Genomic DNA, 27,055 nt, shown 5'->3' on the forward strand with positions numbered 1-27,055 from the left:
GGGACACACACAGACCCTAGGGACAGGGACACACACAGACCCTATGGACAGGGACAGGGACACACACAGACCCTAGGGACAGGGACAGGGACACACACAGACCCTAGGGACAGGGACACACACAGACCCTATGGACAGGGACACACACAGACCCTATGGACAGGGACACACACAGACCCTATGGACAGGGACACACACAGACCCTATGGACAGGGACACACACATACCCTATGGACAGGGACAGGACACACAGACCCTAGGGACAGGGACACACACAGACCCTAGGGACAGGGACACACACAGACCCTATGGACAGGGACAGGGACACACACAGACCCTAGGGACAGGGACAGGGACACACACAGACCCTAGGGACAGGGACACACACAGACCCTAGGGACAGGGACACACACAGACCCTATGGACAGGGACAGGGACACACACAGACCCTATGGACAGGGACAGGGACACACACAGACCCTATGGACAGGGACACACACAGACCCTATGGACAGGGACACACACAGACCCTATGGACAGGGACACACACAGACCCTAGGGACAGGGTCACACACAGACCCTAGGGACAGGGACACACACAGACCCTAGGGACAGGGACACACACAGACCCTAGGGACAGGGACACACACAGACCCTATGGACAGGGACACACACAGACCCTATGGACAGGGACACACACAGACCCTATGGACAGGGACACACACAGACCCTATGGACAGGGACACACACAGACCCTATGGACAGGGACAGGGACACACACAGACCCTAGGGACAGGGACACACACAGACCCTAGGGACAGGGACACACACAGACCCTATGGACAGGGACAGGGACACACACAGACCCTAGGGACAGGGACAGGGACACACACAGACCCTAGGGACAGGGACACACACAGACCCTAGGGACAGGGACACACACAGACCCTATGGACAGGGACAGGGACACACACAGACCCTATGGACAGGGACAGGGACACACACAGACCCTATGGACAGGGACACACACAGACCCTATGGACAGGGACACACACAGACCCTATGGACAGGGACACACACAGACCCTAGGGACAGGGTCACACACAGACCCTATGGACAGGGACAGGGACACACACAGACCCTAGGGACAGGGACACACAGACCCTATGGACAGGGACAGGGACACACACAGACCCTATGGACAGGGACACACAGACCCTATGGACAGGGACACACACACAGACCCTATGGACAGGGACAGGGACAAACACAGACCGTATGGACAGGGACAGGAACACACACAGACCGTATGGACAGGGACAGGAACACACACAGACCCTATGGACAGGGACAGGGACACACACAGACCCTATGGACAGGGACAGACACAGGCCCTATGGACAGGGACACACACAGACCCTATGGACAGGGACAGGGACACACACAGACCCTATGGCCAGGGACAGGGACAGACATAGGCCCTATGGCCAGGGACAGGGACACACACACAGGCCCTATGGCCAGGGACAGGGACACACACACAGGCCGTGTTGCCAGGTCTTTCATTCTCTCTGTCTGCTCCGGAGTCAGTGAGAGCTGCAGCTGTGTCTGTTCCTCTCAGAGAGAACAGAGAGGAGAGAACCGAGAGAGAGGGAACAGAGAGCTCCTCCATCTGGCTGCCCATCCCACACTGAGATGAGACAGGACACACACTCTATGGCTTGGCTATTTGTAAGGTGATGTGTGTGTGTGTGTGTGTGTGTGTGTGTGTGTGTGTGTGTGTGTGTGTGTGTGTGTGTGTGTGTGTGTGTGTGTGTGTGTGTGTGTGTGTGTGTGTGTGTGTGTGTGTGTGTGTGTGTGTGTGTGTGTTGATGTTGTGACTAAACCATTCTCTCTCCTCTGTCTCTGTGCGTGTAGGTCGTTCGGGTCAGGCGGTGGCTGTGCGAGCCAAGGTGTTTGGCTTCAACGTGATCTTCTACGACCCCTACCTGCAGGACGGCTTGGAGCGTTCCCTGGGCGTCCAGCGCGTCTACACCCTACAAGACCTGCTCTACCAGTCAGACTGCGTCTCTCTGCACTGCAACCTCAACGAACACAACCACCATCTCATCAACGACTTCACCATCAAACAGGTAGAGAGGACAGCTGACCTTTGACCTTTATGGTATAACTCACTGACTCCCAGTCAGTTATTAATATGGGTTATGAATTCATATAGTTATTAATGAGTTATTCATTCATATAGTTATTAATGAGTTATTCATTCATATAGTTATTAATATGAGTTATTAATTTGTATAGTTTACTATGGGTTATTAATTCATTCAGTTATTGATATGAGTTATTCATTCATATAGTTATTAATATGAGTTATTCATTCATATAGTTATTAATGAGTTATTAATGAGTTATTCATTCATATAGTTATTAATATGAGTTATTAATTCATATAGTTATTCCTCAGACTGTCCTGAACACGTCATCATCCTTATATATATTATATATTATCATTATAAACTACCAACTCTGCCGAGAAGGCCAGCATCCCAGAGTCACCTCTTCACTGTTGACGTTGAGACTGGTGTTTTGTGGGTACTATTTCATTAAGCTGCCTGTTGAGGACTTGTGAGGCATCGGTTTCTCAAACTAGACACTCTAATGTACTTGTCCTCTTGCTCAGTTGTGCACCGGGGCCTCCCACCCCTCTTTCTATTCTGGTTAGAGCCAGTTTGCTCTGTTCTGTGAAGGGAGTAGTACACAGCGTTGTACCAGATCTTCAGTTTCTTGGCAATTTCTCGCATGGAATAGGGTTTCAGAACAAAGGTCTTTGTTTTGGGACATTTTGAGCCTGTAATTTAACCCACAAATGCTGATGCTCCAGATACTCAACTAGTCTAAAGAAGGCCAGTTTTATTGCTTCTTTAATCAGAACAACAGTTTTCAGCTGTGCTAATATAATCGCAAAAGGGTTTTCTAATGATCAATTAGCCTTTTAAAATGATAAACTTTGCTTAGCTAACACAACGTGTCATTGGGAACACAGGAGTGATGGTTGCTGATAACGGGCCTCTGTACGTCTATGTAGATATTCCATTAAAAATCAGCCGTTTCCAGCTACAATAGTCATTTACAACATTAACAATGTCTACACTGTATTTCTGATCAATTTGATGTTATTTTAATGGATAAACAATGAGCTTTTCTTTCAAAAACAAGGTGACCTCAAACTGTTGAACGGTAGTCATATGATATGAGTAATGTAAGATATGTAAACATTATTAAAGTGGCATTATATATTTTATAAAGTGACTAGTGATCCATTTATTAAAGTGTCCAGTGATTGGGTCTCAGTGTAGTGTCCAGAGAAACGAGTCTGTATGTAGGCAGCAGCCTCTCTGAGTTAGTGATGGTTGTTTATCAGTCTGATGGCTATGAGATAGAAGCTGTTTAACAGTCTGATGGCCTTGAGATAGAAGCTGTTTAACAGTCTGATGGCCTTGAGATAGAAGCTGTTTTTCAGTCTGATGGCCTTGAGATAGAAGCTGTTTAACAGTCTGATGGCCTTAAGATAGAAGCTGTTTTTCAGTCTGATGGCCTTGAGATAGAAGCTGTTTAACAGTCTGATGGCCTTGAGATAGAAGCTGTTTAACAGTCTGATGGCCTTGAGATAGAAGCTGTTTAACAGTCTCTCGGTCCCAGCTTTGATGCATCTGTACTGACCTCGCCTTCTGGATGGTAGCGGGGTGAACAGGCAGTGGCTCGGGTGGTTGATGTCCTTGATGATCTTTATGGCCTTCCTGTAGCATCGGGTGGTGTAGGTGTCCTGGAGGGCAGGTAGTTTGCCCCCGGTGATGCGTTGTGCAGACCTCACTACCCTCTGGAGAGCCTTACGGTTGAGGGCGGTGCAGTTGCCGTACCAGGCGGTGATACAGCCCGCCAGGATGCTCTCGATTGTGTATCTGTAAAAGTTTGTGAGGGTCTTAGGTGACAAGCCATATTTCTTCAGCCTCCTGAGGTTGAAGAGGCGCTGCTGCGCCTTCCTCACGATGCTGTCTGTGTGAGTGGACCAATTCAGTTTGTCTGTGATGTGTATGCCCAGAAACTTAAAACTTGCTACCCTCTCCACTACTGTTCCATCGATGTGGATAGGGGGGTGTTCCCTCTGCTGTTTCCTGAAGTCCACAATCATCTCCTTTGTTTTGTTGACATTGAGTGTGAGGTTATTTTCCTGACACCACACTCCGAGGGCCCTCACCTCCTCCCTGTAGGCCGTCTCGTCGTTGTTGGTAATCAAGCCTACTACAGTAGTGTTGTCTGCAAACTTGATGATTGAGTTGGAGGCGTGCATGGCCACGTAGTCATGAGTGAACAGGGAGTACAGGAGAGGGCTCAGAACGCACCCTTGTAGGGCCCCAGTGTTGAGGGTCAGCAAAGTGGAGATGTTGTTTCCTACCTTCACCACCTGGGGGTGGCCCGTCAGGAAGTCCAGTACCCAGTTGCACAGGGCGGGGTCGAGACCCAGGGTCTCGAGCTTGATGATGAGCTTGGAGGGAACTATGGTGTTAAATGCTGAGCTGTAGTCGATGAACAGCATTCTCACATAGGTATTCCTCTTGTCCAGATGGGTTAGGGCAGTGTGCAGTGTGGTTGAGATTGCATCGTCTGAGGACCTACTTGGGCGGTAAGCAAATTGGAGTGGGTCTAGGGTGTCAGGTAGGGTGGAGGTGATATGGTCCTTGACTCTCAAAGCACTTCATGATGACAGAAGTGAGTGCTACGGGGCGATAACTGAACTAAATGACTATCTTTGCCTTCTTTGGTACAAGAACAATGGTGGCCATCTTGAAGCATGTGGGAACAGCAGACTGGGATAAGGATTGATTGAATATGTCTGTAAACACACCAGCCAGCTGGTCTGCGCATGCTCTGAGGGCGCGGCTGGGGATGCCGTCTGGGCCGGCAGCCTTGCGAGGTTTAACACATTTAAATGTTTTAATCACGTCGGGCCACAGAGAAGGAGAGGAGGGGGGGGGCAGTCCTTGTTAGGGTTAGGAGAAGGAGAGGAGGGGGGGGCAGTCCTTGTTAGGGTTAGGAGAAGGAGAGGAGGGGGGGGCAGTCCTTGTTAGGGTTAGGAGAAGGAGAGGAGGGGGGGCAGTCCTTGTTAGGGTTAGGAGAAGGAGAGGGGGGGGGGCAGTCCTTGTTAGCGGGCTGCGACAGTGGCACTGTATTATCCTCATATGTCGTGATGTAAACGTTGTCAAAAATATAAATTGTAAAGTACAGATCCCCAGAAAACGACTTAAGTACTTTAGTAGTAGTACTTAGTAGTAGTACTTAGTAGTAGTACTTAGTAGTAGTACTTTAGTAGTAGTACTTAGTAGTAGTACTTAGTAGTAGTACTTAGTAGTAGTACTTTAGTAGTAGTACTTAGTAGTAGTACTTTAGTAGTAGTACTTAGTAGTAGTACTTAGTAGTAGTACTTTAGTAGTAGTACTTTAGTAGTAGTACTTAGTAGTAGTACTTTAGTAGTAGTACTTTAGTAGTAGTACTTAGTAGTAGTACTTAGTAGTAGTACTTTAGTAGTAGTACTTAGTAGTAGTACTTAGTAGTAGTACTTTAGTAGTAGTACTTAGTAGTAGTACTTAGTAGTAGTACTTAGTAGTAGTACTTTAGTAGTAGTACTTTAGTAGTAGTACTTAGTAGTAGTACTTTAGTAGTAGTACTTAGTAGTAGTACTTAGTAGTAGTACTTTAGTAGTAGTACTTAGTAGTAGTACTTAGTAGTAGTACTTTAGTAGTAGTACTTAGTAGTAGTACTTAGTAGTAGTACTTAGTAGTAGTACTTAGTAGTAGTACTTAGTAGTAGTACTTAGTAGTAGTACTTTAGTAGTAGTACTTAGTAGTAGTACTTTAGTAGTAGTACTTAGTAGTAGTACTTAGTAGTAGTACTTAGTAGTAGTACTTTAGTAGTAGTACTTTAAAGTATTTTTACTTAAGTACTTTGCACCACTGGCTGAGAAGCACAGAGAGAGGAAATGTTATTGCTGTGTTAATACAATAACACCAGACCCTGTCTAGTCTGCCACCTGGTGGAAGAGAGGAGAATTACACCTCTTATCTCAGTTTACTCTGACTCTCTCAGGTGACTTCACTGCTTAGAGCTGCTATCAATACAACAATACCCCATCTAGTCTGCCACCTGGTGGAGGAGAGGAGAATTACACCTCTTATCTCAGTTTACTCTGACTCTCTCAGGTTGACTTCACTGCTTAGAGCTGCTGTCAAAACTACAATACCCCATCTGGTCTGTCTGGTCTGCCACCTGGTGGACGAGAGGAGAATTACACCTCTTATCTCAGTTTACTCTGACTCTCTCAGGTTGACTTCACTGCTCAGAGCTGCTGTCAAAACTACAATACCCCATCTGGTCTGTCACCTGGTGGAGGAGAGGAGAATTACACCTCTTATCTCAGTTTCCTCCTATTCTTTCTGGTTGACTTCACTGCTCAGAGCTGCTGTCAAAACTACAATACCCCATCTGGTCTGTCTGGTCTGCCACCTGGTGGAGGAGAGGAGAATTACACCTCTTATCTCAGCTTCCTCCTATTCTTTCTGGTTGACTTCACATCTGAGAGACAGAGAGAGAGAGAGAGAGAGCATTGAAGAGCTGTCTGAAGGAGAACAACAGAATAGAGATGGCTCTATCTCTTAACCCAGTTCTTAACTCCTCTCCTGGTGTCTCTTCTTCATTGTTCTCTCAAGCCTGCATTTTCTTATCGTGTGTGTGTGTGTGTGTGTGTGTGTGTGTGTGTGTGTGTGTGTGTGTGTGTGTGTGTGTGTGCGCGTGTGTGTGTGTAATAAAAGGATGACTGACAGTGCGAGGGCTTTTCATGTCGTGGATTTCGTATTGTGTCTAGATTTAAGGGATTACAGTTTCTTCCAAGAATATTAATTGGATTTTTGGGGCTGTTGTTTTTCTCGCTAGCAGTTTTTTATTTATTTATTTTTGTTGTGTACAGTATAGTTATCAACTGTCATCTTGTCCTCAACGTAGTGCCCTATCAAGGGAATAGGGTCCCATTTGGGACTAGGGTTCATTTGGGATGTCTCCATCTACAGCCAACTATGTGAGCTGAGCCAAGTAGTGCACTATCAAGGGAATAGGGTTCAATTTGGGACGTACTCAAGCACACAACTCTTAAAGAACCTTTGACAGTCATCCTTCAGAGCTGATTTTCCTCAGGTGTAGATGTGTCTCCATGGGGATGAGACAGACATATTTGCATATGCGTGTGCATGTGTTGCCCAGGTGCTCGGCTTGTCATGTCTTCAGTAGACCATTCAGTGGAGCGTCAAAGACATTCTAGGCTCTTCTACAGCTCTATCAGTGGGTCATCTCTATTCTAGTGTCTCTTCTCCAGCTCTATCAGTAGGTCATCTCTATTCTAGTCTCTCTTCTCCAGCTTTATCAGTAGGTCATCTCTATTATAGTCTCTCTTCTCCAGCTTTATCAGTAGGTCATCTCTATTCTAGTCTCTCTTCTCCAGCTCTATCAGTAGGTCATCTCTATTCTAGTCTCTCTTCTCCAGCTCTATCAGTAGGTCATCTCTATTCTAGTCTCTCTTCTCCAGCTCTATCAGTAGGTCATCTCTATTCTAGTCTCTCTTCTCCAGCTCTATCAGTAGGTCATCTCTATTCTAGTCTCTCTTCTCCAGCTCTATCAGTAGGTCATCTCTATTCTAGTCTCTCTTCTCCAGCTCTATCAGTAGGTCATCTCTAATCTAGTCTCTCTTCTCCAGCTCTATCAGTAGGTCATCTCTATTCTAGTCTCTCTTCTCCAGCTCTATCAGTAGGTCATCTCTATTCTAGTCTCTCTTCTCCAGCTCTATCAGTAGGTCATCTCTATTCTAGTCTCTCTTCTCCAGCTCTATCAGTAGGTCATCTCTATTCTAGTCTCTCTTCTCCAGCTCTATCAGTAGGTCATCTCTATTATAGTCTCTCTTCTCCAGCTCTATCAGTAGGTCATCTCTATTCTAGTCTCTCTTCTCCAGCTCTATCAGTAGGTCATCTCTATTCTAGTCTCTCTTCTCCAGCTCTATCAGTAGGTCATCTCTATTCTAGTCTCTCTTCTCCAGCTCTATCAGTAGGTCATCTCTATTCTAGTCTCTCTTCTCCAGCTCTATCAGTAGGTCATCTCTATTCTAGTCTCTCTTCTCCAGCTCTATCAGTAGGTCATCTCTATTCTAGTCTCTCTTCTCCAGCTCTATCAGTAGGTCATCTCTATTCTCTCTTCTCCAGCTCTATCAGTAGGTCATCTCTATTCTAGTCTCTCTTCTCCAGCTCTATCAGTAGGTCATCTCTATTCTAGTCTCTCTTCTCCAGCTCTATCAGTAGGTCATCTGTATTAAGATACTTAAAACAAGGACGCAAACAAATTCTTTGTAAAAACTACATGTTGGTGGCGCCCCTCTTTAGACAAAATCAATCCCCCCCCTCTTCTCTCTCTCTTATATTTCTCTCTCCCCCCCGACCCTTCTAGATGCGTCAGGGAGCGTTCCTGGTGAATGCAGCGAGGGGAGGGCTGGTGGATGAGAAGGCCCTGGCTCAGGCCCTGAAGGAGGGGAGGATACGTGGCGCTGCCCTGGACGTGCACGAGATAGAACCCTTCAGGTGAGACACACAGTGCACGAGATAGAACCCTTCAGGTGTCAGGGAGTTATGTTGTCAGGGAGTTATGTTGTCATGGAGATATGTTGACAGGGAGATATGTTGCCAGGGAGATATGTTGACAGGGAGTTATGTTGTCAGGGAGTTATGTTGTCAGGGAGTTATGGTGTCAGGGAGATATGGTGTCAGGGAGATATGGTGTCAGGGAGATATGGTGTCAGGGAGATATGGTGTCAGGCGATATGTTGTCAGGGAGATATGTTGTCAGGCGATATGTTGTCAGGGAGATATGGTTCTACTGTGAACACACATCAACAAGACGTCAACAGAGGACCTGTAATCCCACACTACAGTGGCTCATATCAGTGACACCTTCACACACAACCCTAGGACCAGGGCACGGAGGGTGAGTTGGGAGGACTGAGGGAAGAAGAAGGAGAGGAAGTCTCAGCATCTCAGGGATGGAGAGGAGATGAGGAGATGAAGAGAGGAAATTAAGAGAGGAGGAGATGAAGAGAGGAGGAAATGAAGGGAGGAGATGAAAGGAGGAGATGAGGAAAGGAGATTAGATGAAGAGGCCACTGCCTGATTTGGGTCTGATACTTGTTCTCTCTACAACCACCCCCCCCCCCACACCCCCCAACCCTCCCCTCTCTCTAGTTTTGCTACAGGCCCTCTGAAGGATGCTCCCAACCTGATCTGTACACCACACACAGCCTGGTACAGTGAACAGGCTTCTCTGGAGATGAGAGAGGCAGCTGCCACCGAGATACGAAGAGCCATCAGCGGTACGCCTGTATCCCCAGCACCTCACTAGTCAGGAACCCTGGTCCCCAGCACCTCCCTAGTCAGGAACCTTGTTCCCCAGCACCTCACTAGTCAGGAACCCTGTTCCCCAGCACCTCATTAGTCAGGAACCCTGTTCCCCAGCACCTCATTAGTCAGGAACCCTGTTCCCCAGCACCTCACTAGTCAGGAACCCTGGTCCCCAGCACCTCACTAGTCAGGGACCCTGTTCCCCAGCACCTCACTAGTCAGGAACCCTGTTCCGCAGCACCTCACTAGTCAGGGATCCTGTTCCCCAGCACCTCACTAGTCAGGAACCCTGTTCCCCAGCACCTCACTAGTCAGGAACCCTGTTCCCCAGCACCTCACTAGTCAGGAACCCTGTTCCACAGCACCTCACTAGTCAGGAACCCTGTTCCACAGCACCTCACTAGTCAGGAACCCTGTTCCCCAGCACCTCACTAGTCAGGAACCCTGTTCCCCAGCACCTCACTAGTCAGGAACCCAGTTCCACAGCACCTCACTAGTCAGGGACCCTGTTCCCCAGCAGGGTTGTATGTAGTACACAACTTCAAACCAGACTTCATGTCAATAGTAGTGCACTATATAGGGAATAGGGCTGTAGTATAAAGTACTGCACTATATAGGGAATAGGGCCATAGTATAAATTTGTGCACTATATAGGGAATAGGGCTGTAGTATAAAGTAGTGTACTATATAGGGAATAGGGCTGTAGTATAAAGTAGTGGACTATATAGAGAATAGGGCTGCAGTATAAAGTAGTGCCCTATATAGGGAATAGGGCTGTAGTATAAAGTAGTGTACTATATAGGGAACAGGGTGCCATTTGGGATCCAGCCCTTGCTTCCCAGATAACATCCACATTGTGAAATAACAACTTTAATTAGTGATTGTGTTGCCAGGCCACACTACCGGTCAAAGGTTTTACAACACCTTCTCATTCAAGGGTTTTTATTACATTTTTTACTATTTTCTACATTGTAGAATAATAGTGAAGACAATAAAACTATGAAATAACACATATGGAATCATGTAGTAACCAAAAAAAAGTGTTAAACAAATCAAAAATATATTTTATAATTGAGATTGCCTTGATGACAGCTTTGCACACTCTTGGCATTCTCTCAACCAGCTTCATGAGCTAGTCACCTGGAATGCATTTCAATTGACATGTGTGCCTTGTTAAAAGTTAATTCGTGGAATTTCTATCCTTCTTAAGCTAACATCTCTCCATCCCATAGCTAACATCTCTCCATCCATTAGCTAACATCTCTCCATCCATTAGCTAACATCTCTCCATCCCATAGCTAACATCTCTCCATCCATTAGCTAACATCTCTCCATTCCATAGCTAACATCTCTCCATCCCATAGCTAACATCTACCCATCCATTAGCTAACATCTCTCCATCCCATAGCTAACATCTCTCCATTCATTAGCTAACATCTACCCATCCATTAGCTAACATCTCTCCATCCCATAGCTAATATCTACCCATCCCATAGCTAACATCTACCATCCATTAGCTAACATCTACCCATCCATTAGCTAACATCTACCCATTCCATAGCTAACATCTCTCCATCCCATAGCTAACATCTACCCATCCCATAGCTAACATCTACCCATTCCATAGCTAACATCTCTCCATCCCATAGCTAACATCTCTCCATCCATTAGCTAACATCTACCCATCCCATAGCTAACATCTACCCATCCCATAGCTAACATCTACCCATCTCTCTCTCTGTCTTTACCTCTATCTCTGTCTTTACCTCTCTCTCTCTGTCTTTACCTCTCTCTGTCTTTACCTCTCTCTGTCTTTACCTCTATCTCTGTATTTACCTCTCTATGTCTTTACCTCCCTCTCTCTGTCTTTACCTCTCTCTCTCTGTCTTTACCTCTCTCTCTGTCTTTACCTCTCTCTCTGTCTTTACCTCTCTCTGTCTTTACCTCTCTCTGTCTTTACCTCTCTCTCTGTCTTTACCTCTCCTCTCTCTTTACCTCTCTCTGTCTTTACCTCTCTCTCTGTCTTTACCTCTATCTCTGTCTTTACCTCTCCTCTCTCTTTACCTCTCTCTGTCTTTACCTCTATCTCTGTCTTTACCTCTCCTCTCTCTTTACCTCTCTCTGTCTTTACCTCTCTCTGTCTTTACCTCTCTCTCTCTGTCTTTACCTCTATCTCTGTCTTTACCTCTCCTCTCTCTTTACCTCTCTCTGTCTTTACCTCTCTCTCTCTGTCTTTACCTCTATCTCTGTCTTTACCTCTCCTCTCTCTTTACCTCTCTCTCTTTACCTCTTGCTCTGTCTTTACCCCTCGCTCTCTCTTTACCTCTCTCTCGCTCTCTCTCTATTTTTAACTCTCTCTGTCTTTACCTCTCTCTCTGTCTTTAACTCACTCTCTTTGTCTTTACCTCTCTCTGTCTTTACCTCGCTCTGTGTCTTTACCTCTCTCTCTGTCTCTCTATTTACCTCTCTCTCTGATTTTACCTCACTTTGTGTCTTTACCTCTCTGTCTTTACCTCTCTCTGTGTCTTTACCTCTCTCTCTGTCTCTCTCTTTACCTCTCTCTGTCTTTACCTCTCTCTCTGTCTTTACCTCTCTCTCTGTCTCTACCTCTCTCTCTCTCTCTCTCTCTCTCTGTGTGTGTCTTTACCTCTCTCTCTCTCTCTCTGTCTTTACCTCGCTCTGTGTCTTTACCTCTCTCTCTCTCTGTCTTTACCTCGCTCTGTGTCTTTACCTCTCTCTCTCTCTCTCTGTCTTTACCTCGCTCTGTGTCTTTACCGCTCTCTGTCTCTCTCTTTACCTCTCTGTCTGTCTTTACCTCTCTCTGTCTCTCTCTTTACCTCTCTGTCTCTCTCTTTACCTCTCTCTCTCTCTGTGTCAATACCTCTCTCTCCACGTTTCTTAATCTATCTCCCTCTCCTCCCTCCATCTCCCCACTTTCTCTCTCTCTCCATCGCAGGCCGCATCCCTGACAGCCTAAGAAACTGTGTGAATAAGGAGTTCTTTGTGACCACAGGACCGTGGGCAGTAATGGACCAGCAAGGTGTCCACCCAGAGCTCAATGGCACCGCCTACAGGTAGGCTGAGGAAGCACAGCGACAAGTGTGACATCTACTGTGTGACACACACACACACACATCATCTTATTTTATTGCTCATTTCACCACTTGACATATAGGTTTCTAAAGTTATTTCCATAGTCCTGGATATCTTGACTAGTTCCTTACGGCAGTCAGATACATTTCTGAAATACATGGACATTTACAGGCACATAAAGACGGTTTGAGATAATGAAACATGAATAGAGATGTCAATGTTATGTTTTTCTTAGAATGTAGTAGAACCCTGTTCCTGGAGAGATACCCTCCTTCCTGTAGGTTTTAACTCCAAACCCTGTTCCTGGAGAGATACCCTCCTGTAGGTTTTAACTCCAACCCTGTTCCTGGAGAGATACCCTCCTTCCTGTAGGTTTTAACTCCAAACCTGTTCCCTGTTCCTGGAGAGATACCCTCCTGTAGGTTTTAACTCCAACCCTGTTCCCTGTTCCTGGAGAGATACCCTCCTTCCTGTAGGTTTTAACTCCAACCCTGTTCCCTGTTCCTGGAGAGATACCCTCCTTCCTGTAGGTTTGAACTCCAAACCTGTTCCCTGTTCCTGGAGAGATACCCTCCTTCCTGTAGGTTTTAACTCCAAACCTGTTCCCTGTTCCTGGAGAGATACCCTCCTGTAGGTTTTAACTCCAAACCCTGTTCCTGGAGAGATACCCTCCTTCCTGTAGGTTTTAACTCCAAACCTGTTCCTGGAGAGATACCCTCCTGTAGGTGTTAACTCCAACCCTGTTCCCTGTTCCCGGAGAGATACCATTTTAACAGAACAGCTCTAGTAACAGGACAGCTGTAGTAACAGGGTCTAGTAACAGGGTAACAGGGTCTAGTAACAGGGTCTAGTAACAGAGTCTAGTAACAGAGTCTAGTAACAGAGTCTAGTAACAGAGTCTAGTAACAGGACAGCTCTAGTAACAGGGTAACAGGGTAACAGGGTAACAGGGTTTACAGGGTTTAGTAACAGGGTCTAGTAACAGGGTAAGAGGGTCTAGTAACAGGGTCTAGTAACAGGGTAACAGGGTCTAGTAACAGAGTCTAGTAACAGGGTCTAGTAACAGGGTAACAGGGTCTAGTAACAGGGTAACAGGGTCTAGTAACAGGATAACAGGGTCTAGTAACAGGGTAACAGGGTCTAGTAACCGGGTCTACTAACAGGATCTAGTAACAGGGTCTAGTAACAGGGTAACGGTCTAGTAACAGGGTAACAGGGTCTAGTAACAGGGTAACAGGGTCTAGTAACAGGGTAACAGGGTCTACTAACAGGGTAACAGGGTCTAGTAACGGGTCTAGTAACAGGGTCTAGTAACAGGGTAACAGGGTATAGTAACAGGCTGTAGTAACAGGGTAACAGGGTCTAGTAACAGGGTCTGGTAACAGGGTAACAGGGTCTAGTAACAGTGTCTAGTAACAGGGTAACAATGTCTAGTAACAGGGTAACAGGGTCTAGTAACAGGGTCTAGTAACAGGATCTAGTAACAGGGTCTAGTAACAGGGTAACAGGGTTTAGTAACAGGGTCTGGTAACAGGGTAACAGGGTCTAGTAACAGGGTAACAGGGTCTAGTAACAGGGTAACAGGGTCTAGTAACAGGGTAACAGGGTCTAGTAACAGGGTAACAGGGTCTAGTAACAGGGTAACAGGGTCTAGTAACAGGGTAACAGGGTAACAGGGTCTAGTAACAGGATAACAGGGTCTACTAACAGGGTAACAGGGTAAAAGGGTCTAGTAACAGGGTAACAGGGTCTAGTAACAGGGTAACAGGGTCTAGTAACAGGGTCTAGTAACAGGGTAACAGGGTCTAGTAACAGGGTAACAGGGTCTAGTAACAGGGTCTAGTAACAGGATAACAGGGTCTAGTAACAGAGCAACAAGGTCTAGTAACAGGGTCTAGTAACAGGGTAACAGGGTCTAGTAACAGGGTCTAGTAACAGGGTAACAGGGTCTAGTAACAGGGTAACAGGGTCTAGTAACAGTGTAACAGGGTCTAGTAACAGGGTAACAGGGTCTAGTAACAGGGTAACAGGGTCTAGTAACAGGGTCTACTAACAGGATCTAGTAACAGGGTCTAGTAACCGGCTCTAGTAACAGGGTCTAGTAACAGGGTAACAGGGTCTTGTAACAGGGTAACAGGGTAACAGGGTCTAGTAACAGGGTAACAGGGTCTAGTAACAGTGTAACTGGGTCTAGTAACAGGGGAACAGGGTCTAGTAACAGGGTCTAGTAACAAGGTCTAGTAAAAGGGTAACAGGGTCTAGTAACAGTGTAAAAGGGTCTAGTAACAGGGTCTAGTAACAGGGTAACAGGGTAACAGGGTCTAGTAACAGGGTAACATGGTCTAGTAACAGGGTAACAGGGTCTAGTAACAGGGTAACAGGGTAACAGGGTCTAGTAAAAGGGTCTAGTAACAGGGTAACAGGGTCTAGTAACAGGGTAACAGGGTCTAGTAACAGGGTCTAGTAACAGGGTAACAGGGTCTAGTAACAGGGTAACAGGGTCTAGTAACAGGGTAACAGGGTCTAGTAACAGGGTCTAGTAACATGATCTAGTAACAGGGTCTAGTAACAGGGTAACAGGGTCTAGTAACAGGGTAACAGGGTCTAGTAACAGTGTAACAGGGTCTAGTAACAGGGGAACATGGTCTAGTAACAGGGTCTAGTAACAAGGTCTAGTAAAAGGGTAACAGGGTCTAGTAACAGTGTAAAAGGGTCTAGTAACAGGGTCTAGTAACAGGGTAACAGGGTAACAGGGTCTAGTAACAGGGTAACATGGTCTAGTAACAGGGTAACAGGGTCTAGTAACAGGGTAACAGGGTAACAGGGTCTAGTAACAGGGTAGCAGTAACAGGGTAGCAGTAACAGGGTAACAGGGTCTAGTAAAAGGGTCTAGTAACAGGGTAACAGGGTCTAGTAACAGGGTAACAGGGTCTAGTAACAGGGTCTAGTAACAGGGTAACAGGGTCTAGTAACAGGGTAACAGGGTCTAGTAACAGGGTAACAGGGTCTAGTAACAGGGTCTAGTAACATGATCTAGTAACAGGGTCTAGTAACAGGGTATCAGGGTCTAGTAACAGGGTAACAGGGTCTAGTAACAGGGTCTACTAACAGGATCTAGTAACAGGGTCTAGTAACAGGCTCTAGTAACAGGGTCTAGTAACAGGGTCTAGTAACAGTTTAACAGGGTCTAGTAACAGTGTAACAGGGTCTAGTAACAGGGTCTAGTAACAGGGTCTAGTAACAAGGTCTAGTAACAGGGTAACAGGGTCTAGTAACAGTGTAAAAGGATCTAGTAACAGGGTAACAGGGTCTAGTAACAGGGTCTAGTAACAGGGTAACATGGTCTAGTAACAGGGTCTAGTAAGAGTGTAACAGGGTGTAGTAAGAGTGTAACAGGGTCTAGTAACAGGGTCTAGTAAGAGTGTAACAGGGTGTAGTAAGAGTGTAACAGGGTCTAGTAACAGGGTAACAGGGTCTAGTAACAGGGTAACAGGGTCTAGTAACAGGGTAACAGGGTCTAGTAACAGGGTAACAGGGTCTAGTAACAGGGTCTAGTAAGAGTGTAACAGGGTGTAGTAAGAGTGTAACAGGGTCTAGTAACAGGGTCTAGTAAGAGTGTAACAGGGTGTAGTAAGAGTGTAACAGGGTCTAGTAACAGGGTAACAGTAACAGGGTAACAAGGTCTAGTAACAGGGTCTCGTAACAGGGTCTAGTAACAGGGTCTAGTAACAGGGTAACAGGGTAACAGGGTCTGGTAACAGGGTCTAGTAACAGGGTAACAGGGTCTAGTAATAGGGTCTAGTAACAGGGTAACAGGGTCTAGTAACAGGGTAACAGGGTCTAGTAACAGGGTAACATGGTCTAGTAACAGGGTCTAGTAACAGGGTCTAGTAAGAGTGTAACAGGGTGTAGTAAGAGTGTAACAGGGTAACAGTAACAGGGTAACAAGGTCTAGTAACAGGCTGTAGTAACAGGGTAACAGGGTCTGGTAACAGGGTAACAGGGTCTGGTAACAGGGTAACAGGGTCTAGTAACAGGGTAATAGGGTAACAGGGTCTAGTAACAGGGTAACAGGGTCTAGTAACAGGGTAACAGGGTCTAGTAACAGGGTAACAGGGTAACAGGGTCTAGTAACAGGGTAACAGGGTCTAGTAACAGGGTAACAGGGTCTAGTAACAGGGTAACAGGGTCTAGTAACCATGTAGAAGGGTCTAGTAACAGTGTAGAAGGGTCTAGTAACAGGGTAACAGGGTCTAGTAACAGGGTAACAGGGTCTAGTAACAGGGTAACAGGGTCTAGTAACCATGTAGAAGGGTCTAGTAACAGGGTCTAGTAACAGGGTCTAGTAACAGGGTCTAGTAACAGGGTAACAGGGTAACAGGGTCTAGTAACAGGGTCTAGTAACAGGGTAACAGGGTCTAGTAACAGGGTAACAGGGTCTAGTAACAGGGTCTAGTAACATGATCTAGTAACAGGGTCTAGTAACAGGGTCTAGTAACAGGGTCTAGTAACAGGGTAACAGGGTCTAGTAACAGGGTAACAGGGTCTAGTAACAGGGTAACAGGGTCTAGTAACAGGGTAACAGGGTCTAGTAACAGGATCTAGTAACAGGATCTAGTAACAGGGTCTAGTAACAGGCTCTAGTAACAGGGTGTAGTAACAGGGTCTAGTAACAGTTTAACAGGGTCTAGTAACAGTGTAACAGGGTCTAGTAACAGGGTAACAGGGTCTAGTAACAGGGTAACAGGGTCTGGTAACAGGGTCTAGTAACAGGCTAACAGGGTCTAGTAACAGGGTAACAGGGTCTAGTAACAGGGAACAGGGTCTAGTAACAGTGTAAAATGGTCTAGTAACAGGGAACAGGGTCTAGTAACAGTGTAAAATGGTCTAGTAACATGGTCTAGTAACAGGGTAACAGGGTCTAGTAACAGTGTAAAATGGTCTAGTAACAGGGTAACAGGGGCTAGTAACAGGGAACAGGGTCTAGTAACAGTGTAAAATGGTATAGTAACAGGGTAACATGGTAACAGGGTCTAGTAACTGGGTAACATGGTAACAGGGTCTAGTAACAGGGTCTATAACAGGGTAACTGGGTCTAGTAACAGGGAACAGGGTCTAGTAACAGTGTAAAATGGTAACAGGGTCTAGTAACAGGGTCTATAACAGGGTAACATGGTCTAGTAACAGGGTCTATAACAGGGTAACAGGGTCTAGTAAAAGGGTAACAGGGTCTAGTAACAGGGTAACATGGTAACAGGGTTGGAGAGCCCTGATAGAGCGTTACATCTTACTCCTTCACCATGTGACCTCCCCTGGATGTTGATCTGATCTCAGTCTGTCCACCTCCGTGTGCTTCTCTCACGCAGCCAAGCCAACCAAACTCTGCACGCCCTAACAACCGGTGTTCCTCAAGACAAAATGTAGTACCTATTGGCACTCAGGTAAATACTGTGTGATGATGCGGTGCCTCTTTCTGCCAGGCCTGGATATACTACAACCGTAGAAATATGATCTATAGAACTGTTCTTCCCATTCAATCTACAGAATGTATTTCTATGATTAGAACCTCCCTGTTTCTCACCTTTTTGCTGTGGACTGTAATGTTGTTACGGCCCTCTGGTCTGTTCTCTTAAAACATCCCTTTAGTGTAAAAATAAACCAACTTCTGTGTAGATTTGACTTCCTTCCGCAGGGCTCTATTCAACCATTACTCCTCTGTGTAGATTTGACTTCCTTCCGCAGGGCTCTATTCAACCATTACTCCTCTGTGTAGATTTGACTTCCTTCCACAGGGCTCTATTCAACCATTACTCCTCTGTGTTCCCTGTGGAGCTTAAGGCGACAACAGGTCCACACTTGTTGCATAGATTTAATACGCTCTTCCATTAGACAGACCGACCCCCTCTACCATTAGACAGACCGACCTCCTCTACCATTAGACAGACCGACCTCCTCTACCATTAGACAGACCAACCCCCTCTACCATTAGACAGACCAACCCCCTCTACCATTAGACAGACCGACCCCCTCTACCATTAGACAGACCGAATTCCTCTACCATTAGACAGACCGACCCCCTCTACCATTAGACAGACCGACCCCCTCTACCATTAGACAGACTGACCCCCTCTACCATTAGACAGACCGAATTCCTCTACCATTAGACAGACTGACCCCCTCTACCATTAGACAGACTGACCCCCTCTACCATTAGACAGACCAACCCCCTCTACTATTAGACAGACCAACCCCCTCTACCATTAGACAGACCAACCCACTCTTCCATTAGACAGACCAACCCCCTCTTCCATTAGACAGACCAACCCCCTCTTCCATTAGACAGACCAACCTCCTCTTCCATTAGACAGACCAACCCCCTCTACCATTAGACAGACCGACCCCCTCTACCATTAGACAGACCAACCCCCTCTACCATTAGACAGACCGACCCCCTCTACCATTAGACAGACCGACCCCATCTACCATTAGACAGACCAACCCCCTCTACCATTAGACAGACCGACCCCATCTACCATTAGACAGACCAACCCCCTCTACCATTAGACAGACCGACCCCATCTACCATTAGACAGACCAACCCCCTCTTCCATTAGACAGACCGACCCCCTCTACCATTAGACAGACCAACCCCCTCTTCCATTAGACAGACCAACCCCCTCTTCCATTAGACAGACCGACCCCCTCTACCATTAGACAGACCGACCCCCTCTACCATTAGACAGACCGACCCCATCTACCATTAGACAGACCAACCCCCTCTACCATTAGACAGACCGACCCCATCTACCATTAGACAGACCAACCCCCTCTACCATTAGACAGACCGACCCCATCTACCATTAGACAGACCAACCCCCTCTACCATTAGACAGACCGACCCCATCTACCATTAGACAGACCAACCCCCTCTTCCATTAGACAGACCGACCCCCTCTACCATTAGACAGACCAACCCCCTCTACCATTAGACAGACCAACCCCCTCTACCATTAGACAGACCGACCCCCTCTACCATTAGACAGACCGACCCCCTCTACCATTAGACAGACCGACCCCATCTACCATTAGACAGACCAACCCCCTCTACCATTAGACAGACCGACCCCATCTACCATTAGACAGACCAACCCCCTCTACCATTAGACATACCAACCCCCTCTTCCACTAAGCAGATCTAGATGTTGACACTAGTAGGAGGAGGTGTGTGGTTCAGGAAGCATGACGTCACCTACATGACTTCCCGTCGTTCACATGGACAGTCTGCTTCTTGCTTGTTAATCTCCAAACTGATGTGTGTTAGCACTGAACATATTTGTTTCAGTGTGATGTGAGAGAGAGAGAGAGAGAGAGAGAGAGAGAGAGAGAGAGAGAGAGAGAGAGAGAGGGAGAGAGAGAGAGAGAGATGTGTCTCTGGGTGAAGACAGGTCTTCTACTACTCTGATGTCTGTCCTCATCACTCAGGAATCTTCAGCTCTGGGCTGCTTCGCTATTGCCTGCCTGAACTACAGATGACCTTTGACTCTGACCTCTAACCTCCTTCTCCCTAGGTACCCGCCGGGCATGATGGGCATGGCTCCAGGGATGATCCCGGGTGGCTTAGAGGGGATGGTGCCAGGGGGGTACCAATCGCCCATACCCTGCCCTCTGGTACCCATCCGTCCCAGGCCCCCTCGCCCAACCAGCCAGCCTCCAAACACTGTCACGGAGAGACCAGAGAGCACCTTACCGAGCAATAGCACCCTGACCGCCAGCATAGCAGCCAGCCAACCAGCCAGCAGAGAGGACAATAACAACAGTGCCACAGGAAGAGGAGCTGCTGCCTTGGCAGCAGAGGAAGAGCATCATGCACCTCCTCAAACTCAACCAGTAGAGAGGACAACAACAACAGGAAGAGCAACATGCTCCTCAAACTCAACCAGTAGAGAGGACAACAACAACAACAACAGGAAGAGCAACATGCTCCTCAACACCTCCTCAAACTCAACCAGTAGAGAGGACAACAACAGGAAGAGCAACATGCTCCTCAACACCTCCTCAAACTATTTACCGTCAGTCCTATATATATATATTATAGTAAGTAGTACTATAGTAATAAACCACCGAACTGTGAATGAAGAAGCAGTTCCTTCACAGATTTGTACTCAACGTTTTAGTTATGACTGTCTCGTTGGTCGGTCCGGTCGGTCCGGTCTCGTTGGTCGGTACGGTCGGTCCGGTCGACAGTCGGTACGGTCGGTCCGGTCGGTAAGGTCGGTCCGGTCGGTCCGGTCTCTTCTACAGGACTCATTTTATTTTGGAGCGTGCCCATGTGGTCCGTTGTGAGTCCAGTGTTAGCCGTCTATCTCCGGCAAGCAGAGAGGAGACTGACAGTCCCGTCCACACCTCAGAGCATCATGGGAAGACTTCCTGACCAATGGGAGAACATGAGAGAAACCTTTGACATCACCCCCCCTAATCCTTTGACCCCTTGACCCCCCCCCCCCCCCCCCCCCACCCCTCTGCCTTCTCCTGCCCTCCTTATGTAACATGTAGCAGGTCTCCTCTGGGTCTTTGATCTAAATTAGACAACAGAAAAATTATAATTAACTATATAAATATATATTATCATCAAACAGAAAGGAAAATACTTGACAGATGACTTTATCATCAGTAATTGTAATCTGAGTGAACTTTAACCTCTTTCCCGAACCCATACGTCCTGCTATCATCATCATCATCATCAATGTTCCAAGGTGTTTACCACTGAAGAGCGCCTATTATACTGCAGCGGATTGGTGGAAATGCCTTTTTCCTCCCTCAGCCACGGAGTATCATACACCACAAAGTGTTGCGTTACCAAGAGGGCATGTGTTGGCCGAACACTAGCGTAATATATTATAGATGGGGCCCCTGTGAGAACAGAGGACAACTGTAATATATTATAGATGGAGCCCCTGTGAGAACAGAGGACAACTGATGTAATATATTATAGATGGGGCCCCTGTTAGAACAGAGGACAACTGATGTAATATATTATAGATGGGGCCCCTGTGAGAACAGAGGACAACTGATGTAATATATTATAGATGGGGCCCCTGTGAGAACAGAGGACAACTGATGTAATATATTATAGATGGGGCCCCTGTGAGAACAGAGGACAACTGTAATATATTATAGATGGGGCCCCTGTGAGAACAGAGGACAACTGATGTAATATATTATAGATGGGGCCCCTGTGAGAACAGAGGACAACTGATGTAATATATTATAGATGGGGCCCCTGTGAGAACAGAGGACAACTGTAATATATTATAGATGGAGCCCCTGTGAGAACAGAGGACAACTGTAATATATTATAGATGGGGCCCCTGTGAGAACAGAGGACAACTGATGTAATATATTATAGATGGAGCCCCTGTGAGAACAGAGGACAACTGTAATATATTATAGATGGAGCCCCTGTGAGAACAGAGGACAACTGTAATATATTATAGATGGGGCCCCTGTGAGAACAGAGGACAACTGTAATATATTATAGATGGAGCCCCTGTGAGAACAGAGGACAACTGATGTAATATATTATAGATGGAGCCCCTGTGAGAACAGAGGACAACTGATGTAATATATTATAGATGGAGCCCCTGTGAGAACAGAGGACAACTGTAATATATTATAGATGGGGCCCCTGTGAGAACAGAGGACAACTGTAATATATTATAGATGGAGCCCCTGTGAGAACAGAGGACAACTGATGTAATATATTATAGATGGAGCCCCTGTGAGAACAGAGGACAACTGTAATATATTATAGATGGAGCCCCTGTGAGAACAGAGGACAACTGATGTAATATATTATAGATGGAGCCCCTGTGAGAACAGAGGACAACTGTAATATATTATAGATGGAGCCCCTGTGAGAACAGAGGACAACTGTAATATATTATAGATGGGGCCCCTGTGAGAACAGAGGACAACTGATGTAATATATTATAGATGGGGCCCCTGTGAGAACAGAGGACAACTGATGTAATATATTATAGATGGGGCCCCTGTGAGAACAGAGGACAACTGTAATATATTATAGATGGAGCCCCTGTGAGAACAGAGGACAACTGTAATATATTATAGATGGGGCCCCTGTGAGAACAGAGGACAACTGTAATATATTATAGATGGAGCCCCTGTGAGAACAGAGGACAACTGATGTAATATATTATAGATGGGGCCCCTGTGAGAACAGAGGACAACTGTAATATATTATAGATGGAGCCCCTGTGAGAACAGAGGACAACTGATGTAATATATTATAGATGGGGCCCCTGTGAGAACAGAGGACAACTGATGTAATATATTATAGATGGGGCCCCTGTGAGAACAGAGGACAACTGTAATATATTATAGATGGAGCCCCTGTGAGAACAGAGGACAACTGTAATATATTATAGATGGAGCCCCTGTGAGAACAGAGGACAACTGTAATATATTATAGATGGAGCCCCTGTGAGAACAGAGGACAACTGTAATATATTATAGATGGAGCCCCTGTGAGAACAGAGGACAACTGTAATATATTATAGATGGAGCCCCTGTGAGAACAGAGGACAACTGTAATATATTATAGATGGAGCCCCTGTGAGAACAGAGGACAACTGATGTAATATATTATAGATGGAGCCCCTGTGAGAACAGAGGACAACTGTAATATATTATAGATGGAGCCCCTGTGAGAACAGAGGACAACTGTAATATATTATAGATGGGGCCCCTGTGAGAACAGAGGACAACTGTAATATATTATAGATGGGGCCCCTGTGAGAACAGAGGACAACTGTAATATATTATAGATGGAGCCCCTGTGAGAACAGAGGACAACTGATGTAATATATTATAGATGGAGCCCCTGTGAGAACAGAGGACAACTGTAATATATTATAGATGGAGCCCCTGTGAGAACAGAGGACAACTGTAATATATTATAGATGGGGCCCCTGTGAGAACAGAGGACAACTGATGTAATATATTATAGATGGAGCCCCTGTGAGAACAGAGGACAACTGTAATATATTATAGATGGGGCCCCTGTGAGAACAGAGGACAACTGTAATATATTATAGATGGAGCCCCTGTGAGAACAGAGGACAACTGTAATATATTATAGATGGAGCCCCTGTGAGAACAGAGGACAACTGTAATATATTATAGATGGAGCCCCTGTGAGAACAGAGGACAACTGTAATATATTATAGATGGGGCCCCTGTGAGAACAGAGGACAACTGTAATATATTATAGATGGAGCCCCTGTGAGAACAGAGGACAACTGTAATATATTATAGATGGAGCCCCTGTGAGAACAGAGGACAACTGTAATATATTATAGATGGAGCCCCTGTGAGAACAGAGGACAACTGTAATATATTATAGATGGGGCCCCTGTGAGAACAGAGGACAACTGATGTAATATATTATAGATGGAGCCCCTGTGAGAACAGAGGACAACTGATGTAATATATTATAGATGGGGCCCCTGTGAGAACAGAGGACAAACATAGCTGGTCCAACCGGCCTCACAACAAGTAACCACAGCAGCCCAGGACACCACAGCAGCCCAGGACACCACAGCAGCCCAGGACACCACAGCAGCCCAGGACACCACAGCAGCCCAGGACACCACAGCAGCCCAGGACACCACAGCAGCCCAGGACACCACAGCAGCCCAGGACACCACAGCAGCCCAGGACACCACAGCAGCCCAGGACACCACAGCAGCCCAGGACACCACAGCAGCCCAGGACACCACAGCAGCCCAGGACCTCCACATCTGGCTTCTTCACCTGCGGGATCGTCTGAGACCCCCCCCATCCGGAGACAGCTGATGAAGCTGAGGAGTATTTCAGTCTGTAATACAGCCCTTTTGTGGGGAAAAAGTCACTCTGATTGGCAGGGCCTGGCTCCCCAGTGGGTGGGCCTGGGAGGGCAAAGGCCCACCCACTGGGGAGCCTGGGAGGGCAAAGGCTGTGACTGTGCCCCTGCCCATTCATGTGAAATTCATAGATTACGGCCTAATTTATTTATTTCAATTGACTGATTTCCTTATATGAACTGTAACTCAGCAAAATTGTTCAAATTGTTGTGTTTATATTTTTGTCCAGTAGTTTTGTAGGTCAAACCCGTTCGTTTTTCTTGAGAAGCCCCATTTTTGGGACGTCTCTTGGTCTGACAAACACCCAGCAGCTCGGCCACCTTCCAGATGCAGAAGGCTGCCACAGGTGGATGCTGTGGATTGAGACACAGCCCATGCAAAAAATATATATATACATATATATCTCTTAAACAGACAGATTTGATGGGGATATATTTTTATTGATTTTGCAAATTGAATTTCCGTGGGATCACGGACATCGACTCTAGGGGGTTAAAGATTGCACAGCCGACAGAAGCGCGATGGGATTGAATCCCGAGTCGTGGTTAAAAACCATCAGAGAACATCAGATTTTGAGGTTTAATCCAAAGGGCAGCTAAAAACACAACTTTAATACATTATTATGGCATTTGTAAGTTCTGATTGTAGTTAATCGTTATCAGACTCATTGGGAGTTGAGTTGCACACGGCGCTCCAGAGACAACAGTCTGATTGTAGTTAATCGTTATCAGACTCATTGGGAGTTGAGTTGCACACGGCGCTCCAGAGACAACAGTCTGATTGTAGTTAATCGTTATCAGACTCATTGGGAGTTGAGTTGCACACGGCGCTCCAGAGACAACGGTCTGATTGTAGTTAATCGTTATCAGACTCATTGGGAGTTGAGTTGCACACGGCGCTCCAGAGACAACAGTCTGATTGTAGTTAATCGTTATCAGACTGATTGGGAGTTGAGTTGCACACGGCGCTCCAGAGACAACAGTCTGATTGTAGTTAATCGTTATCAGACTGATTGGGAGTTGAGTTGCACACGGCGCTCCAGAGACAACAGTCTGATTGTAGTTAATCGTTATCAGACTGATTGGGAGTTGAGTTGCACACGGCGCTCCAGAGACAACAGTCTGATTGTAGTTAATCGTTATCAGACTCATTGGGAGTTGAGTTGCACACGGCGCTCCAGAGACAACAGTCTGATTGTAGTTAATCGTTATCAGACTGATTGGGAGTTGAGTTGCACACGGCGCTCCAGAGACAACAGTCTGATTGTAGTTAATCGTTATCAGACTGATTGGGAGTTGAGTTGCACACGGCGCTCCAGAGACAACAGTCTGATTGTAGTTAATCGTTATCAGACTGATTGGGAGTTGAGTTGCACACGGCGCTCCAGAGACAACAGTCTGATTGTAGTTAATCGTTATCAGACTGATTGGGAGTTGAGTTGCACACGGCGCTCCAGAGACAACAGTCTGATTGTAGTTAATCGTTATCAGACTGATTGGGAGTTGAGTTGCACACGGCGCTCCAGAGACAACAGTCTGATTGTAGTTAATCGTTATCAGACTCATTGGGAGTTGAGTTGCACACGGCCCTCCAGAGACAACAGTCTGATTGTAGTTAATCGTTATCAGACTGATTGGGAGTTGAGTTGCACACGGCGCTCCAGAGACAACAGTCTGATTGTAGTTAATCGTTATCAGACTCATTGGGAGTTGAGTTGCACACGGCCCTCCAGAGACAACAGTCTGATTGTAGTTAATCGTTATCAGACTGATTGGGAGTTGAGTTGCACACGGCGCTCCAGAGACAACAGTCTGATTGTAGTTAATCGTTATCAGACTGATTGGGAGTTGAGTTGCACACGGCGCTCCAGAGACAACGGTCTGATTGTAGTTAATCGTTATCGGACTGATTGGGAGTTGAGTTGCACACGGCGCTCCAGAGACAACAGGAGTCAGTTCAGTTTTATTACGGAGGGACTCCACTCCTCTCAGAGATTTAGGATTCAATCTGATCGTGAATTATAAGCATTGTGGGTTTTTTTTAAAAGCCATTTCTGAGCCGACACATGCAGCGTTTATATTAACAAGCTGTCGACAGCGTTTATACAGATTCCCAGCCCTACTCTCTCTCTCCCTTCATCTCTCTCTCTCTCTCTTCATCTGCATCTCTCTCTCTCTCTCTTCATCTGCCTCTCTCTCTCTCTCTCTCTCTCTCACTTCATCTGTCTCTCTCTCTCTCTCTCTCCCTTCATCTGCCTCTCTCTCTTTCACTTCTCTCTCTCTCTCTTTGAACCTCAACATGAAACTGGACTATTCCCTCAGATAGCCCTGTGTCTATCCTGAAAGACAGTGTGTGTGACACATCTCACTGTCAGCAAAAGGAGAGGACGTCATTTGCTGTTCATTATTGGATAAGAATACATTTTGTGCAGCTGTCAAGATAAACAATGTTTATTATTCACTAAAGAGGATGTTTGTGATTTTAACTGTTTTGCAAGAGGACACCGTGTCTGTTTTTCTCTCTGTTTGGCAAAATAACATTTTTTATGGGTCTCCTTGC

General features: G+C 46.3%; 1 protein-coding gene across 1 annotated transcript in view; it reads left to right on the top strand.

Annotated features, from left to right (window-relative positions):
- The window catches only part of LOC109886697 (uncharacterized), an 82,982-nt gene extending 61,912 nt beyond the window's left edge, over positions 1-21,070 (top strand). Inside the window, 6 exon segments of the mRNA XM_031815822.1 lie at positions 1,915-2,132; positions 8,539-8,669; positions 9,327-9,454; positions 12,439-12,556; positions 20,144-20,214; positions 20,217-21,070. Coding sequence (XP_031671682.1) covers positions 1,915-2,132; positions 8,539-8,669; positions 9,327-9,454; positions 12,439-12,556; positions 20,144-20,214; positions 20,217-20,332 — 782 coding nt within the window. The 3' untranslated portion in view covers positions 20,333-21,070.
- The last annotated feature ends 5,985 nt before the right edge of the window (positions 21,071-27,055 follow it).

Source organism: Oncorhynchus kisutch, unplaced genomic scaffold (genome assembly GCF_002021735.2).
Source record: "Oncorhynchus kisutch isolate 150728-3 unplaced genomic scaffold, Okis_V2 scaffold635, whole genome shotgun sequence".
Lineage (NCBI taxonomy): Eukaryota > Metazoa > Chordata > Actinopteri > Salmoniformes > Salmonidae > Oncorhynchus > Oncorhynchus kisutch.